At 52.5% G+C, this 12,035-nt stretch overlaps 4 protein-coding genes across 4 annotated transcripts; 1 reads left to right on the top strand and 3 right to left on the bottom strand.

The window, feature by feature from the left end:
- Positions 1–387: 387 nt before the first annotated feature.
- F5Z01DRAFT_677817 (uncharacterized protein) lies at positions 388–2,233 on the bottom strand (the record flags this gene model as incomplete). The annotated part of the gene is made up of 2 exons (XM_046265397.1): positions 388–1,313; positions 1,363–2,233. 2 exons carry the CDS (start codon positions 2,231–2,233, stop codon positions 388–390), a joined length of 1,797 nt encoding a protein of 598 aa, XP_046114298.1.
- A 349-nt stretch (positions 2,234–2,582) lies between these two features.
- Positions 2,583–4,324, bottom strand: F5Z01DRAFT_666294 (uncharacterized protein). Its single transcript, XM_046264219.1, has 2 exons — positions 3,761–4,324; positions 2,583–3,705 (listed from the first exon to the last, which is right to left on the bottom strand). Exons 1-2 carry the CDS (start codon positions 3,949–3,951, stop codon positions 2,643–2,645), a joined length of 1,254 nt encoding a protein of 417 aa, XP_046114297.1. The 5' UTR covers positions 3,952–4,324; the 3' UTR covers positions 2,583–2,642.
- F5Z01DRAFT_666292 (RecF/RecN/SMC) lies at positions 4,325–8,955 on the bottom strand. Its single transcript, XM_046264218.1, has 4 exons — positions 8,579–8,955; positions 8,434–8,527; positions 4,766–8,378; positions 4,325–4,715 (listed from the first exon to the last, which is right to left on the bottom strand). Exons 1-4 carry the CDS (start codon positions 8,607–8,609, stop codon positions 4,698–4,700), a joined length of 3,756 nt encoding a protein of 1,251 aa, XP_046114296.1. The 5' UTR covers positions 8,610–8,955; the 3' UTR covers positions 4,325–4,697.
- Positions 8,956–9,488: 533 nt separating this feature from the next.
- On the top strand, positions 9,489–11,854 carry F5Z01DRAFT_371351 (uncharacterized protein). The gene is made up of 2 exons (XM_046259345.1): positions 9,489–9,809; positions 9,861–11,854. Exon 2 carries the CDS (start codon positions 9,886–9,888, stop codon positions 11,566–11,568), a length of 1,683 nt encoding a protein of 560 aa, XP_046114295.1. The 5' UTR covers positions 9,489–9,809; positions 9,861–9,885; the 3' UTR covers positions 11,569–11,854.
- Positions 11,855–12,035: the final 181 nt, after the last annotated feature.

Here is a 12,035-nt window from a genome sequence, read left to right as displayed (position 1 = left end):
AAGTCCCACTTGTCGAATACGTAACCAAAGTCCGCCTCCGCGCCGTCGGCATGCCAAGCCAGGCCTGTCGGACTTGAATCAAGCGTTACGAACTAAGGCACCACATGGTCGACTCACTCCGTACGTACTGCATTGTTACTCTGTAGGACAACTGAAGAAGCCCCTTGATGTAACTGCAGTCTGACCACCCCTGCATAAGTGACCGACGCGGCAATTGATGTTGGCCCGGTCGCCGACGAGGTTAGTCAGCACTCTGGTTCGACTCGGGATTAATATGGCTCCATGTTGTCGAAACTCCGCAAACGTTGGGCTGCTGGGATGATGCTCCATATGAGAGGGGGCCCGCAATGCCCAGGCCTTTTCCACGTCTATCGCAGGGCAATGCTCTCAGCCTGTACACCTCTCTTCAGGCGGTCTGTATGGCAGGTCCAATGCCTGAAAGACGCGCTTCTCTGCGGTGACCATGTCTGGTGCTGGCCCTAGCTCCGGGTCCGTCTCGACATCCATCCAGCTGCCATCAGATCGGCTGCGAATGCCGCTGCTGTCAAATTTCAAGCCCTTCTCGGCCTTGCAGTATCGTCGCAGGTCACGCTGAAAGGTAGTACCTCCGCTCCAGCCCAGTACCGCGCAGCCAGCTGTCTTCCAGGGCGTAATGATTATGTCAACTCGTCGATGAGGCGATTTGGCGTGCTCAGGGTCCTTCCATACGACCAGAGCCTTGTCAAGCGTGTCAAAGCCCGAGCCGTGCCGGCCTTCGCCCTTCCAAGGCAGCGCTGTCTGACCCCGTTCACTGTTCCGTACAGAGAGGGTCAACGTGTGCGTGATGTGCTCGCTTTTCTCAAGTGCGCGCACTATCTTTTCAACGAACCGCAGCGTCTTTGTTTCGTCTGGATGGCTGAGGACTACATCAACGTCGCCGCTCTGGGCTTTGCCGCGCCTGTAGCCACCGACTATGACCATCTGGAAACCACCATCTATAGCCTGGGCATGGCCGAGGATGACGCTCCCAATCTCCTCCACCTCTGACCGGGGGATCTTGAGCTTGAAGTCGTCGTAGAATTTGACCCCAATCTGTTGCACGCGGCTGAGGTGCCCCCAGTTGAACTCGACAATATCATCCAAGTCACGCCATCCCTTGTTATAGAATTCGCGTGCTGTTGTATCGCCGACGCCCCAGATGTCGTAGAATAGTTTCAACACAGCCAATCTTTCGTTCTTGCTTCCTTCTACCGCCTCGGCCAGAGAACCATGCTCCCGCCAGTGCTGGTACAACTCGGCAATCTTCAAGCCGCAGCCGGGCAAGCGCGAGACTTCTGCTGTCATCTCAGTATCAGAGGCCCGATGGCACAGGTTCGTGCTTACCGAATGAGCTTTGTAGAACATGGGGATATGCTGCCAACGTCGCAATGGAGGTCGAGTATGCCCGAACACCGATAGAATCTCCCTCCAACAGTCGCAGCTCACGGACCTTCTTCAACTCTTCCACAAACCCTGCGTTGGGCGTCGTCACAGGTGTCGGGCGCTGGCATGAGTATGTTGTGTGCAGAAATGCAGGTATCGGAGGCAAAGGTAGGTCATGCTCCGATGTTGTTTCGTGGACGAGCACTGGTCGTTGCGGTGCGATGCTCCGACCCCCTGAAGATGTCCGACGCTCACGACTACCCTGGCGGAGACGCTGAGAGGGCGCAGAATACTGAGAGGACTCTGGTGGCCGGTTACTGGTCTCGTGCGCGATGTCGTCGGTGCTCGCTTGAGATACCTGTGTCGGCGCGAGTGCAGGCTGGGGGTCATTTTCAACCTTGATACCTTCGTACAGCAGGTAATTTGATGTAGAGAGAACGGCTCCGGCATCTAGTGAGTCTTCCAGCCATTGCAGACGGACGACTTGAATATGGCCTGGCCGGAGGGGTTGGAATTCATCATGGCCTGCTGAATCAGTGTCTTGATACTGATGCGGTCCATCTGTCCCGTTGCGTCTGGTTGACGTTTTTGCGCCCTTTACTAGAGGAATCCCAGAACGATGGTCTCGCATGGGCTGTGAAGTCTCCGTTGTGAGGACCTTCAGTCGGCGAAGCTCGAAAAGAGCACGCTCACGCCGACTTATTTTCCCCACGAACACCTGAGCTTCCGCAGCGTCCCATGTTAACTCCGCAACAGACCCCTCAATACGGTCCAACTCTACCGGCGATAGCTTGGTAGGCAAAACGAAAACTCTTGGAAATTGCCCCCTCATGTTGGACACTTCGGTGATTGTGCTGTTCCGTCTTGTGTTGGCCGAGACCCCGTCACGTTTGGCGACATTCTTCATTCGGCCTTGGAGCGGCCCAGGAAAACGTTTACTCGCCTAGACTGAGGGCATAGTTAGTTGCGAAGTCTGTCGTAAAACTGTAGCCACGCAGTTTCCGTGCTCGCCTGTGGTGGCGTGCACGAGTTCAAGTTCGGAGTTTGGTCGCGTGAAGAAATAATGACGTTGTGCCGTCACCCAGACGGAAGATGGGTAACCAGAAGCCAGAAGCGACAAGTACGGCCGCCACATTTCAGCAGCACGCCAGTAGAAAGAAAGACATAAGGAACGACATGTAACTGGGGTTGCATGTGGTTGTTGTTATTGGTATTATCATTATTATCCAGAGTAGCTGCCCTCAGACGTCCTCAAATTCAAGCTCATCGTCGTCCTCGTCGCTAGCAGGAGGCTCTTCCTTGACGTTCGGTTCAGGCTTGACTTCCGATTCGATCTTCACTCTCTTCGCTTGTCTTTCCTCCGAGCCTCTAGATATTTCACCGGAAGCCTCGCGTTTCATGATAGGTGTAGTCGTAGTGGCACGCGCAGAGCTCGCGCCCGTGGTGGGAACGTCCTCAAATCCTTCCTCGTCCTCGTCGTCAGACCCGGAATCGTCTTCCTCTGCATCTTTCCGAGATTGCTCCAAGGCCTGCTCTGCCTTTAGCTTCGCAAAGATGTCATCAATTTGGGCCCCGCCAGCTTGAGGGACATCGGCTGGTTTGTCAGCCTCGCCTTGTTCCTTTTTGACTGCGTCGAGGCCCTTTGATGAGGGTTTCCCAACTCCAGGGCCAATCGTGGACTCGACATGCCACGATGGCATTTCGTTCCTCTTGGCCATCTCCGCCTTACGAGCTTTCTCGGCCTCCTTTTCCGCTTCCGATGGTCCATCGGCCGACTGAATACTGATATTGATTGTCTGCGGCCCGGTTGTCGAAGACCCTTTCACAGCCAAAGGTCGAGAATCGACTGCGATCGCCTCCGTGTCGGTTCGTTGGTGCGTTTCATCGCGGACGACGGGCAGCCTCTGCTCAAAGAGCTCCTCGAAATTGCTTTCTTGTATTTCGGCTTGATCGAGTCGGGGCAATGTTTCGGTGATGAACTTGAACTGCTCGTTGAGAAGGGTTGATTGCTCATGACCGGCGGGATTACGCTCGCGGTCAAATTTGAGGACGTGGCCGCATCGGTGGCACAGGAAGCCTTGATCGCTGGAGTTGTCGAGAACTTCCATGGCTGTCCATTCAGCCTTGCAGAAAAGGCAAAAATACTCTTTCTTCTCGTCTGTCTGCACTACGACGCCCTGGACATCCTTGCCCACCGTGTACATTTTCCATTTGATCGCGTCGATAGTCTGCCTGTAGTTGATGTAGTAGTATGTTTTGTGCACGCTCCGTCCGTTCGCCTTGACCAGCTCCGGCCTCGTTTGTCTATCTGCTGTTAACGCCGGTCTCGCGCAAGCTGTGACTGGTCGTAGATACGTACTGTACCAGAAGACGATCTTCTCGCAGCTTTCCGCAGAGTTTGTGCAGGTCTTTCGTGTTCAGGTTCATCAAGTATGAGAGATCATCGTCGCGAATAGTTCGGTGCAAGACGAGAGCATCAATGACCAGAATCTCACGCGTCGAGTAGAAGGCACGCAACACCGACTTGACCAAGTCTACAGCGAGGTCCATGATCGCAACGAGGTCTTGCGAGACAGAAGTGTTCGATCGTTCTTTGGTCGCTTCGCCAACTCGTATGGTGTACGTCTGCTCTATCCTGCGAAATCGGTGCAAATCCACGAGGCAACCGATACAGCGATGAGACGCGCCTCGTGCACACAGACCATCCCACTTGAAGACGTTGGGAATGGGCTTGACACCATGCACATCGCAGACACTACTAAGTTCTCGGACCTATGTGTGCATCGACTCTGGCAGGCGCTTTGCCGTCATGGGATCCCGAAAATATCTGGCGGTCAGTGCGACAGTAGCTGTTTGGGCGACAATAAGCGATGCATGTCTCCTAGAGGTGTCGCGTAACTACTTGGTATTCCAATTCTCACAGACCTAACAATGAGCAAGGTGCACAGACGCTGGGCGTTTCTAGCGCAAGGGCCTGCTGGATGATGACTAAGGTGGCTGGGTAGGTGAACTTCAAGCCACAGCCGATTCAACACCAGGTCAAGACAATGACAGGAACAAGCACCCAGTATCTATCTGCCTTAGATGCCATTAATAGGATGTATAGTTGAAAGAACCAAATGAATGGCCACGAACAGACAATTTTGATATGTTATGGCAACGACTTAAACACCAGAATGCCCCTCAAGGCCATACGACTACATTCCGTCACCATTGAACAATCCTAACGGCTCAGTACAGCCTGAACCACCCTACCAACCGGGGGCGCGCATTCCTCAGATGTGAAGAAAGGTTTCTCACGCATATTTACGCAGCTAGATTGGCCATCAGCGTTGTCTCATTAATCAAGGACCATAAAACTTACATCCAGTGTCAATGTTCGTGAACTGTTCACTTCTTGATCGCGATACACTCCTACCAAACTCTCACTGTCCTGGAAGAGGCCAGCCTTCAGGCTGATGACGACGAACTGCATGCCTGGTCCAGCGTGATCTCTGATGTACTTCTTGATTTTGTCCACGTTGGCATTGTCGAGCGCTGCATCAACCTCGTCTAGGACAAAGAAAGGACTCGACTGATAACTGTGAACCGCAAACAGCAATGCCAAGGCTGCCATTGTCTTCTCACCGCCTGAGAGATGTTCCATGTCGCGGAATCGCTTGAGAGGCGGCATGGCGTGATATTTGATACCAGAAAGATACGGCATGTCGGTATCTTCTTCAATGTCGAGATAAGCCTGTCCGCCCAGAGGATACGCTTCAGAGCGTGTCAAGTCCCGGTAGACGACCTTGATTTGATCCTGAATGTGAGAGAACGCCTTGTTGAATAGTTCATACCGCTTTTCTTTGATTTCCCGGAAAGCTTCTTTAGCGTTGTGAGCGGCTATTTTGGAGTCCTCGTACTCCTCATCGGTCTGCTTGAGTCGTGTCTCAACGCCCTCGAGTCGTTCCATTGCGCGCATGTTGGGGTTCAATTTCTCGAGTTCCGAGGTGAGTGACGAGATGTGTTGCTGAAGTTGAGCCTCAACTTCCTCATCGCCTGATTCTCGATATTCCGGGTCCAAGCTCGAGTAATCGATTTCCACGCCGTGGTGCCGGGCAATGTCGTCCGTCGACTCCTGATCCTCGTCAAGATCCATACCATCGATATCTCCATGCATGGTTTCGTCTTCCAATGGTAAGTCGTCCAGACTGCCCTCGACCAAAGGAACTTGAATCTGCTCTAAACGACAACGACGCAAGAGCGTTGACTTGCTGGAGCTATTCTTGAGAGCAATGTTCTCCAGCTCTGTGATCTCCTTTTGGCGGCTCTCGATGCCCTTGCTGCGCTTTTGTAATTCGGCCTTAGCTTCGCTCACCTTCTCTGAGCGCTCGGTAAGCTCGCTTTTGTGTTCGTCGAGAAGCTCGCGAAGTGCCTCCAGTTCAGCCTGCATCTCAAGGACCTTACTTTGAAGCCTGGACTTCTCCTCTTCAAAAGCCTTGATGTCGTTGACGAGCTTGCGAATGTTGTCGCGAGTGGTCTTCAGACGGGCTTCCGTTTGCTTGTGATTTTCGATCTCCCAATTGAGCCTGTTGTGCAGCTTTTGCTTTTGTACTGAGTACTCCTGGCGCTTCTGATTCGCTTCTTGCTCGAATTTCCCCTGTGAGGCTTCGTACGCTCGAATGTCACTGTAGCCCAGTCTTGAACAGAAGCTGGCAAAGACTTCATCCTCAACTTGGCTGATGGCGGTCTTGAATCTCTGAACGTTTGCTCTGACACTCTCCAGCTCTGCTTTCTTTTGGTCGAATTTAGGCTGGATAGCACGCAGCTCCTTCTTCAGACTTTTGACTTCACTGTGCTTGCTTTCGTAGTTTTTGGTGAAGCCATCGACTTCATCACTCACGACTTTGAGCCTGCGCTCAAGGACAGCTAGCTCGGACTCAAGAGCCTCTTCCTTGCTGCCGTGACGATCGGCTTTTGGAAGGTTCTCAATTTCTTCCTTCAAATTTTTGGCCGACCTCTCGAGGTTTGGAATGTCTGCCGGTTCGAACCTCCTTTTGCCCTTGGAGTCGGGGCCCCTTCCTCCCGTCATAGTGCCACCCTCATGGATGACAAAGCCATCCAGAGTGACAGCTTCGACAGGGAACTTTTTCTCGAAGCAGATGTGCTTTGCAACTTCAATGGTGTCGCACACGACCGAGTTGCCACAGGCGTAGATGATAGCACGCTCAAAAGCCGAGTCGAAGTTGACAGTATCCACAGCCAACCTGGCACCCTTGATACCCTTGATGCTCGTGTTCAGCTGCGGAATTTTGATGTTGTCGAGAGGAATGAAGCTCATTGTGGGGAACCGCTGCTCGCGTAGATAGGCGATGCAGTCGGTACCGACCTTCTCCGTGTCTACGACCACGGAGTCAAAATTTCGACCTAGAGCCACAAGAACAGCCTCCTCGAACTTGTTCTGCTTGGGCTTGCAAAGGTCGCCAACACGGCCATGAACACCCGGATAAGCACTTTTGAGAGTGGCAATCATATCCTTTAGCCTCCTCTCCCTATCGCTTTGCCGGCGCCCATCATCAGCGTCCTTCAGCTTTCGGGACACATCCTCAAGCCTCTCCTCGAGAACGGTCCGTTTCTGGCTGCTCTCAATACGCTTTGCTTGCAATCGATGGAACTCCTTCTTCATCGAGGAGACACTGCTGGTCAGCTCCCGTGCAATCGCCTCCGTCGACTTTTTCCTCTCCGCAATCTGCGCCAAGTCGGCCTCGTTCCTCTCGATGAGCCTCGTGTAATAATCGACCTTGCTTTCCAGATTCCTGTAGGTGACTTCGTCGGCTTTCTCTGTGCGCTCATATTGCGCAAGTCCCTTTTGGTCCGCAGTGGTCTTCAACATGACCTGAGAGCGAAGGGCATCGTACTCTTTCCTGTCTGCATCACTGATGTCGCGACCCTGCTGCCGCATTTGGTCTTTGATCTCCTTCTCGAATCTGGCCTCGGCTTTCACCACATTCTCAACGTCTTTCTGAAGCTTTGCAATGGTGGCAGCTTGCTCATCGCGCTCACGTGTGATGCGATCAGTCTTCGACTTGTTCACTTCCAAGCGTCGATTGGTCTCGGCAATCTTCTCATCGTGCGGAATCATGGAATCCTGGGCATCTTCGATGCCTCTTTCTATGCCCTTGATATTCTTCTCAATCTTGGAAACTTGCCGAGCTGCATTAGATTGGTTCTCGCGAGCCACATCCAGCTTTTTCTGAAAGGTCTCAACATTCCGCCTCAGATCCTTCAAGTCTTCATGATGGCTGTGTATAGCTGCCTTGGAGTCGTCCATTGCCTTCTGAAAGTGATACAACTTCCACAGCGTGTGCGTGACAATGGCGTTGTCCTTTTCGTCTGCCTTTTTCTGAAAGTTGTCCGCCTCCTTCTTCTGTTCGCGATATTGCTTGATTTCGGAGTTGATGCCACGGCGTCGCTGCAGCTGAAAATTTTGATTCTCAGCCGCCTGCTCAGCCTCCGCTTGTAATCTCTCGTAATCAGCTTTATACTCTAAGCTGCCGGAGATTTGCTCAACAAGCCGGGTCAGATCCTGTGGTGACTGCGAGGCAATGGCTTCGACATCGCCTTGAAAGACGAGAAAATTTCTCGCCTTGATCAAGATATTCTCAGCCTCTAGCCCTTCGTTGTATTGTTGCGCAGTGACGACGCGGTCGTTGATACGGTATTCGCTTGCGCCTGAGCTAGTGATCGAGCGTTTCCACCGTTGTTCATCACCTGCATCGTCCTCGTAAACAGCCATCACCCACGCGGTCTTCGGGTCACCGCGAGCAGCCTGCTGGCTGCCATTGGGAACACCATTCGAAGACCCATTCGCGTCCACGGACCCGTCGTCGTTTATTTTGGAAGTTTGTAGGACGCGACCGCGGTAGACAAGGTCCTTGAGGTGTGCTGAGCGAAGGTGCGATGATTTGATACCCAGGACAAAGGATATGGCATCCATGCTTGGTTCGGTTAGCACGCTCTTAAACGTTTACTCGATCGGCGTAGGATACTTACGAATTAGATTTGCCTGATCCATTTGGGCCAATGATGGAGGTGAAATAGGAATCACCGAACAGAAGAGTGTGGTGGCCTTTGTAGGACTTAAAGTCTGATCAAGGAGTCAGTAATAGTTGCATCGCGCTGTTTTGGAATATCGTACTGAACAATTCGAGGCGAATAAGCTTCCCCATTATGACCACACTCGCGAGGCTCGCCGCGGCGCTATGTTTCTGATGCGTGAGGATCCTCGAGCCGGCGAGAATCAGCAGGATTGAGGACTTCCAGAAACGCGATCAGAGTGCGGCGAAGGGAATGGTGGGGGTTTGGCGCGCCTGGCTAGCAACCACCAATTTGCTGGGCCGAGGACACGATGTTTGTAAGGTAGTTGAGCGCACGCTGCGTAACGAAAGACGCGTGTTTGATAAATGGAAGTCGGTGCACGCAACAGATGCCCGTTGACAAGCACCACGTCAAGATCTCGACAATTAAGTCCAATCCACACGATGCTGGTTACTACTAGGTTTGTGAAGTGACAGTGCGGACGTGACGCGCCTGCCTAAGGTACGATACGTACTAAACACCGCGTCGGCCAATGCCACAGTAGTGGGTCTCGACTACAAGGAGTTCTGAAGCTTGCGCCACACCTGCAGAGTCCAGGCAGGGCTGGCTGAAGGACAGTTTCGCACTGTAGATCTGCCCACATGGGGAAACGACGACATTTCATTCAACCATGAAAGCTGTGACTGATCACGGTACTTTGTACTGGACCACGGGACATGTCTTCAGGGCTAACAGAGCGGCTTGTTGGTCATGCGGCTCGACCGACAGATGGTTCTTTAGAGCCTGGCAGGCAACTCGCATCTGACATTGGCTCAGCGGTTACAGGCCTGCTTCCAAGACTTTGACCAGTATTCCTTCCGCAGCTTATGAATCCTGGATATACAACTAAGTGGGATTCTAATTAGTGTGTACATAGAAGACGTGGACGTTTTGAACCCAACAGTGAACGTCTTGGACTATACCATGGCTGGGTCACTGGGTACTAATGCACTTATAAACTCCTCATTTGAAGCAAGCAGTGCGGAAATCTGAGCGGAGACATCTCCATGCCCCACACAGTACGCAAATCGGCGAACCCACGACTGGAGCTCAAGACCCTTCTCCAACAACAGGAAGTCGTGCCCACAGTCAAGTTCCCAGCTCCTTTGCTGGGAAGTCTTGATACCACTCCTCACCACCAAATGGAGAGCTATTTTCTCTTCCACATATATGCCGACGCCGCCAGCCACCTCTCTGCTTGCCATAAATCGGAGGATTTGATCACTCTCAACCGCTCTGGGCTTTATCAAAGCCCGACTGTCGACTGATCCGAAGCCCAGTTCGTTCAGCCTGTAAGATCAATACTTCTTTCAAGAACACGGCGTGCTGACTTCGAGGATCAGTATCCGCAAATTCGAAACGTGCGCGATGTCACGCAAACCAGAATCTGCTCCGGCATCCGCAGCGGCGAATGATTCGGGCGTTCAACCGCCGCCAGAGAATGATTCTGCGTCGCTGCTGAGCTTGTCCCCGCTGGACGACGCCCTCCTTGATACCCCGATGCTTGGTCCGACGACCCCGAAGAGCCCAAGACTATCGAGGAATCCTTCCTTCTCTGGGAGCAGCTCGTATCAAGAGGACTGGGACGCGTTGCCGCCATTGGACAGACTCACTGTGCTCGACTTATTGGATAACTTTGCCCTGCCACAGCAGCTGGAGAAGCTGCAACGAAACTTCTCGGCTCAAACAGACAAGGTCCGGAGGTCCAAAGATGCCCTGAAATCCAAAACACAAGTAGCTCGGGAGCGTCTTGTGGACGAATGGCGACAACGTTTGCCGTCTGCGGATGAGCAGCTGGACCGGTACAGAAAGCGTATGAGGCGACGCGTCGAGAACCTTGGGAAACAATGGAACGACACGAAGGCCATTAGTTTGCGCGAGAAGATTTCGTTCATTTGTGGCGTTATGAACATCTTCATCAGCGGATATCTGATCGGCGCGTATCCTGAGTACTTCCACATCTGGTACACTGTCCAGCTCATGTACTTCATGCCCATTCGGTTCTTTACCTATCGCCGCCGCGGTCTGCATTATTTTCTGGCTGATCTATGCTACTTCACGAACCTTCTTGTTGCGCTGAGTCTCTGGGTCTTCCCGAACTCGAAACGACTCTTCACCTCGGCGTATTGCTTGGCCTTCGGGAACAATGCTGTGGCAATCATCATGTGGCGCAATTCCCTCGTATTTCACAGCTTCGACAAGGTCACCTCATTGTTCATCCACATCATGCCTTGTGCGACTCTGCATTGTGTCGTCCACTTGCTTGATCCTGAATGGCAGATGGAACGGTTCCCAGCTATATGGGCAATCAAAAATGCTGATCCGGGATCGCCGTCAGCGTACGCTAATGTGTTCTCGATGCTTGCTTGGAGCACGCCGCCTTATGCCTTCTGGCAGATCTCCTACTACTTCTTCATCACGGTAAGACGCAGGGAGAAGATTGCAGCGGGTCGACCCACGTCCTTCACATGGCTGCGTCGCTCGTACTCCAAGACTTTGATTGGCAAGCTCGTGCTGTCTCTTCCAGATAGCCTGCAAGAGACTGCTTTCATGCTTATTCAGTACGCATATGCCTGTCTCACGATGGTCCCTTGTCCTTTGTGGTTTCTGAGTCGATGGGCTTCCGCTGGGTTTCTCATGGTGATTTTCTCATGGAGCATCTACAACGGGTCAACATACTACATCGATGTATTCGGCAAGCGTTTCCAAAAGGAGCTCGAAAGTATGAAACAAGAAGTCCTGAAATGGCAAAGTCTGGCGGACGCTGGGCTACAATCACCTCCCATGGGTCCTCAAACGGAACCCGCCACGCCCGCCGCCGAAAAGTCGGATCAGCTACTTGGCTTTGGGGCTTCAGCAGCGTCGCTCAATAGCGACAGACAGAAAGCAAGTGCACAGCAGCTCACCGAGGGCATCGACAGCACTTTTGTGCCAAGCATCAACTCCGCCAAGATTCCGCTGCTGGATGAGGACGTTAAGGGGTCGTCCGGTGTTGACGCAGGCAATTCAGACTCTGTCCACGAGCGGAAGAGCACATCTGCCCGGCCGTAAGGCACTCAGACAGGGTTTCGCTTGTTATGTGCGGTTGTATTATCTTCCGGCCTCTGCTGCCTACATGGTAGTGAATCTGATTGTCGGTGCACCACTGTTGAACATGGCACCGGGATTCGTATATGATGGGCGCACCAGGCTGGATAGCGGTCTATTTCACCAAAAGCGTGTAATTAGAAGGCCGGGCCCATACATGGGCGATGGAATCTAGCGATGTTTCATGCTTTTCGGACGATAATAATGACAAGTGCCGGGCTATTTATTGAGAGCTGAAGCTCGTGTACTCATAAGATCATGATATTGTCCCGATCAGATATTCGCTATGCTAATGCAATATATGTAAATCAAACGCTGTGCCCATGCCCCTAACCAACCGCCCCGATACCGCTGAATGTTCTCCAAAGCCACGAATTGTACGAGGACAGACCCCATCAAAGCCAGCGAGCGCTAAAAAATGAAACAGCTTC

This window comes from Emericellopsis atlantica, assembly GCF_019669845.1.
Source record: "Emericellopsis atlantica unplaced genomic scaffold F5Z01scaffold_37, whole genome shotgun sequence".
NCBI lineage: Eukaryota > Fungi > Ascomycota > Sordariomycetes > Hypocreales > Bionectriaceae > Emericellopsis > Emericellopsis atlantica.
Note: the sequence above shows the minus strand (reverse complement) of the source record. Positions and strands in the feature narration are given on the sequence as shown.

Excerpts from the sequence above, each read along its gene's own strand:
- F5Z01DRAFT_666294 (XM_046264219.1), bottom strand. The coding sequence starts at position 3,951 with ATGGACCTCGCTGTAGACTTGGTCAAGTCGGTGTTGCGTGCCTTCTAC. Across the intron at positions 3,706-3,760 it reads GAAGATCGTCTTCTGGTACA|ACAAACGAGGCCGGAGCTGG; the intron begins GTACGTATCTAC and ends AACAGCAGATAG.
- F5Z01DRAFT_666292 (XM_046264218.1), bottom strand. The coding sequence starts at position 8,609 with ATGGGGAAGCTTATTCGCCTCGAATTGTTCA. Across the intron at positions 8,528-8,578 it reads TATTCGCCTCGAATTGTTCA|ACTTTAAGTCCTACAAAGGC; the intron begins GTACGATATTCC and ends CTCCTTGATCAG. Across the intron at positions 8,379-8,433 it reads GGATCAGGCAAATCTAATTC|CATGGATGCCATATCCTTTG; the intron begins GTAAGTATCCTA and ends AACCGAACCAAG.
- F5Z01DRAFT_371351 (XM_046259345.1), top strand. The coding sequence starts at position 9,886 with ATGTCACGCAAACCAGAATCTGCTCCGGCATCCGCAGCGGCGAATGAT.